The sequence below is a fragment of the Macrobrachium nipponense genome, chromosome 23, assembly GCF_015104395.2.
Source record: "Macrobrachium nipponense isolate FS-2020 chromosome 23, ASM1510439v2, whole genome shotgun sequence".
Taxonomy (NCBI): domain Eukaryota; kingdom Metazoa; phylum Arthropoda; class Malacostraca; order Decapoda; family Palaemonidae; genus Macrobrachium; species Macrobrachium nipponense.
This window is the reverse complement of record NC_061090.1, coordinates 71443824-71448333: the sequence shown is the minus strand read 5'-3', so window position 1 is coordinate 71448333 and position 4510 is coordinate 71443824. Positions and strand designations below refer to the sequence as shown.

Here is a 4510-nt window from a genome sequence, read left to right as displayed (position 1 = left end):
CATATAAATAAACATAACCATAGAATAAACTGGAATTTGTCACATGTAATTTATAGCAGCAACTGCCGGCACAAGAGTCAAATGATGGAATCGGCCTTAATAAAGAGAGATAGGTAATGAACATCTCAAAAGGAGCGTGGATTTCAGATATGATCGACGAGGTTTTCATACAAGCAACGCTTAAGAAGATTAAAGGAAGATTATCAGCGGGGGTGACCTAAATTGGCTTACATGTGGACGGATTTCTTGGTATAAACTACCACCTTTTCTGTAAACTTTTCTCATTCATATACCTTAAGAGAGAGACAGCAATCTCTGAAATATAGTATTTTCTCTCTATATTTTGTGTTTTTATGGGCTCCTTTTATAAGATATATATATATATATATATATATATATATATATATTAATATATATATATATATATATATATATATATATATATATATATAGATATTAATATATATAGATATATATATATATATATATATATATATATATATATATATATATAAATATATATATATATATATATATATATATATATATATATATATGTATATATATATATATATATATATATATATATATATGTATATATTATATATATATATATATATATATATATATATATATATATATATATATATATATATATATATATATATATATATATAAAAACGTTACATACATGTATACTTGTCTGTGGTGTAAATTAAGGAAGTAATCTATCTAACTAACCAGACAAGTAAAACATTGGAATTAAAATAATTGATATTAACGGTAACACAATAAAAAAAGGTTTGTGCTTTTGTGGAAGGAATTTAAAACTTTCCTAAACTGAGAAACAGATATTGACAAATCTTTCATGTTTTACGATATTACCATATCATTCAGCGATGAAATTCCTTTACGTCGACGAAAAAAACAAAATGAAACAAAAGAATGTCATGAAGTGCATTTGAAAAAAAAAGAAACTTTACAAATACAACAGACATTCAGGGGTAAACTTTTTATATTTTTTTAGAACCAAACAAGGTTTTCAACTGTCAGTATAAAAGAGCTGACGTTCTCTCCGATGACACAGTTCAGCTTCTGACGCAGAACAAAAACTACTACTCTCAAGATGGTGTCCAAAGTTGTGAGTGTGACCTTTGTGTCTGGCGTTGCAAAAATTTAGAGGAAAACTTTAGCTGACGAAAATTGAGACTTCTGGTTGATTATTTAACGTATTTTGTTTTACGGGAAGTATTGAAAGAATTATATTCGAGATTCGTTATGAAAAAAGAAAAGGAAATCAATAGTCATTTTGAATCTATTCTTACAAAAAATTAAAACTAGAAAAATAATAGAATGAATGATGAACATACTTAACTGTTCTTTAACTCTGAGTTGGACTCTCTCTCTCTCTCTCTTGTCCTTTGTTCCTCTTTTTTCTCTCTCAAATCTCTAATCTCTCTCTCTATGCCTGTTCGTTTTTCGAAACTCATGAAAAATGAAGATAGAAGAGGAGGGAGGAGGGAGAGAGGAGAGAGAGACGATAAGAGAGAGAGAGAATATTTGCACTTGGAATACTTTCCTCGGAAATACCGAATATGGCCCTTTTTGCCCTCTCGGTGTTTATCTTTGGCCCTTCCTCCTGACCTGTGTCGTCGCCATGACCTTGGCTGGCCCTGTGCCCGAACCGGAACCGGAACCAGGCTACGGCTACGGCGGATATGGCGGTTTCGGTGGATTCGGCGGCTTTGGTCGAGGCGGATATGGCGGTTTCGGTGGATTCGGCGGCTTGGGTCGAGGCGGATATGGCGGTTGGTGGCTACGGAGTTATGGTGGTCATGGTGGCTATGGTGGCTATGGATGGTCAGGCAGTGGTAAGAGTTTTGTACTAAATTAATAGGGCCATGTTTCATTTGAGAAGGTTAGGTCATATATATATATATATGTGTGTATATCTATATATATATAATATATATATATATATATATATATATATATATATATATATATATACACATATGTATACATACATACATACATACATACATACATACATACAAACATGCATGCGTTCATACATATCCTATGGCTATATATATATATATATATTATAATATATATATATATAATATATATATAATGTATATATATATATATCTATATATATATATATATATATATATAATTTTATATAATTTATTCAGAAAATCACGACATAAAATAGACATTAACTCACATACCTCGAGTTAGCTAAAACTAACCTTATTACATTGATTCAAAGGACATTTTTAAGCAACCTTCTATGCATGTGTCAGGGTGGGGGGACGCAAAATCTTTATACTTTCATTTTAACATTTCAGGAAAATGATGAAACTTCTGCCGAACCTTTCTTCCCTTTTGGAGAGAACGATGATGGTAACCAGATCACCAATCTCCTTCGTTAGAACATCGAATGATTTGGATAAAGATCATATTGTTTTAAGACATCTCATCTCTTCATCTAATTTTATTTCTGTGAATTAATGTTCGAGTTCTCGGATATTGGCAATGTTATCCTTATCCGTAGACGTATCTGTGCTTCCGTCAATAAAAAAGATTTTGTGATAAAACTGAAGATATTAAAGAGGAAAAATAAAGATTACAACGTATATGTGTTTTGTTTTTCTTTGGGATCCTTAAAACTTGACGAATCATTTAGTGCTGAAAAGGCTTCTGCAATAAAAAACTCAAAAAGAAACTATATATATATATATATATATATATATATATATATATATATATATATATATATATATAATAATAATATATATATATATATATATATATATATATATATATATATATATATATATATATATATAGTAATATAAGTATGTATACATATAGATGTATCTATGTATTATAGTAATCTCTATTATATATATTATAACATACATACATATACGGATATATAGTATAATTCCAGTCCGATATACTATGATAACTATTGTGACAGATACCCTATTCATTTAAATGACATTCAGAAGCTCAGCGGTGTATTTATCTATTTATGGTAGTAACATAATTCTATTGGCTATATATATATATATATATATATATATATATATATATATATATATATATATATAATATAAATGTATCTATATATATACATATAACAATACTTCAAGGGTATTATAATACATCAGTAGAACGCCATAGTTTATTAAAAACGTTTCGTATACAAATCTCGGTGCATCATCAGTCTGTGAACAATAAAAGTAAATGCATTATAAAAAGGAGTTCACAAAATTACAAGGTAATTAAAAATTAATAGTTTAAAAAGAAAAAGCTGAAGCTAAAAGTTTTAAAATTTTTAAAACACTGTAAGAAGAGAGAGAGAACCAAGACACCAACCATCCAAGGCTAAAGACGAAGAAGGAATGGCAAAAAACCGGTAGTCCATATAAAATACTAAAGGATGAACCAGTAACAAAAAATTTTGATAGGTTGCATCATCTATGATATTATAATTTTTAATTTTAAGAACAACCTGGACACCATTTTTTAGAACAAATAATTTAGAGATACTCTTGACCCTGAAAAAACGAGATGGCATAGTGATTTGCAAGCATGACAAGGGCAAGGGCTAGTAATACTGAATAAGGATGATTATATCGGCAAAATTGAAAAAATGTTAACTGACAATGCCAAATTCTAATCCCAGATAGAATTAATAGATTCCTAAGAAAAATAAAAAATATATCATCATAGATGATTCGACCTATCAAAAACTTTTTGTTACTGGTTCATCCTTTAGTATTTTATATGGACTACCAAAAATACATAAAACCAAATACCCTTGTTAGACCTATTATGGCCGCATACAATCGCCCATCGTCCTCGATCTCCAAGTATTTAGCTGGTTTTTTGCTCTCTGAATGTAGTATTAATGAATATACATTAAAAAACGGGTACGAATTTCAACAAATTATCAACCAGGATGGTGACTATTTTATGGTGAGTTACAATGTTGAATCAATTTTCACTAATGTACCATTAAACGAAACAATTGATATTTTAAACAAGATTTTCATCAGCAATGATACTCTGTTTTATGGTTTTAATAGGGCTATTTTTAAACAGTTTCTGGAACTTGCTGTGCAAGACTCCATGTTTGTTTTTAACGAGCATCTCTATTCGCAGGTCGATGCAGTTGCTATGCGATCCCCTCTAGGCCCCATTTTTGCAAATTGTTTTACGTCTGACTTAGAAACACAACTCTTAAATCAATGTGAGTCTTCTTTTAAACCAGCATACTACAGGAGATACGTAGACGACACTTTTGCTCTTTTAAAATACCCTTGGCAATGCACGCAGTTTCTGGAATATATTAATCAGCAACACCCAAATATTCAGTTTACGATGGCGGTGGAGAGCAGAGACAGTTAACCATTTCTCGAATTCACCACAGCGGTCTATAGAAAAAAGACCTATCAGTTAGTTAACAACTATTAAACAGTTCATTGCCAAA

The 4510-nt window shown here is 29.8% G+C and overlaps 1 protein-coding gene across 1 annotated transcript in view; it reads left to right on the top strand.

Annotated features, from left to right (window-relative positions):
- Positions 1 to 1091: 1091 nt before the first annotated feature.
- Positions 1092 to 4510, top strand: part of LOC135196917 (neuropeptide-like protein 31) — a 14135-nt gene continuing 10716 nt past the window's right edge. The window contains exon 1 of the mRNA XM_064223755.1: positions 1092 to 1141. Coding sequence (XP_064079825.1) covers positions 1127 to 1141 — 15 coding nt within the window. The 5' untranslated portion in view covers positions 1092 to 1126. The remainder of the gene's footprint in view (positions 1142 to 4510) is intronic.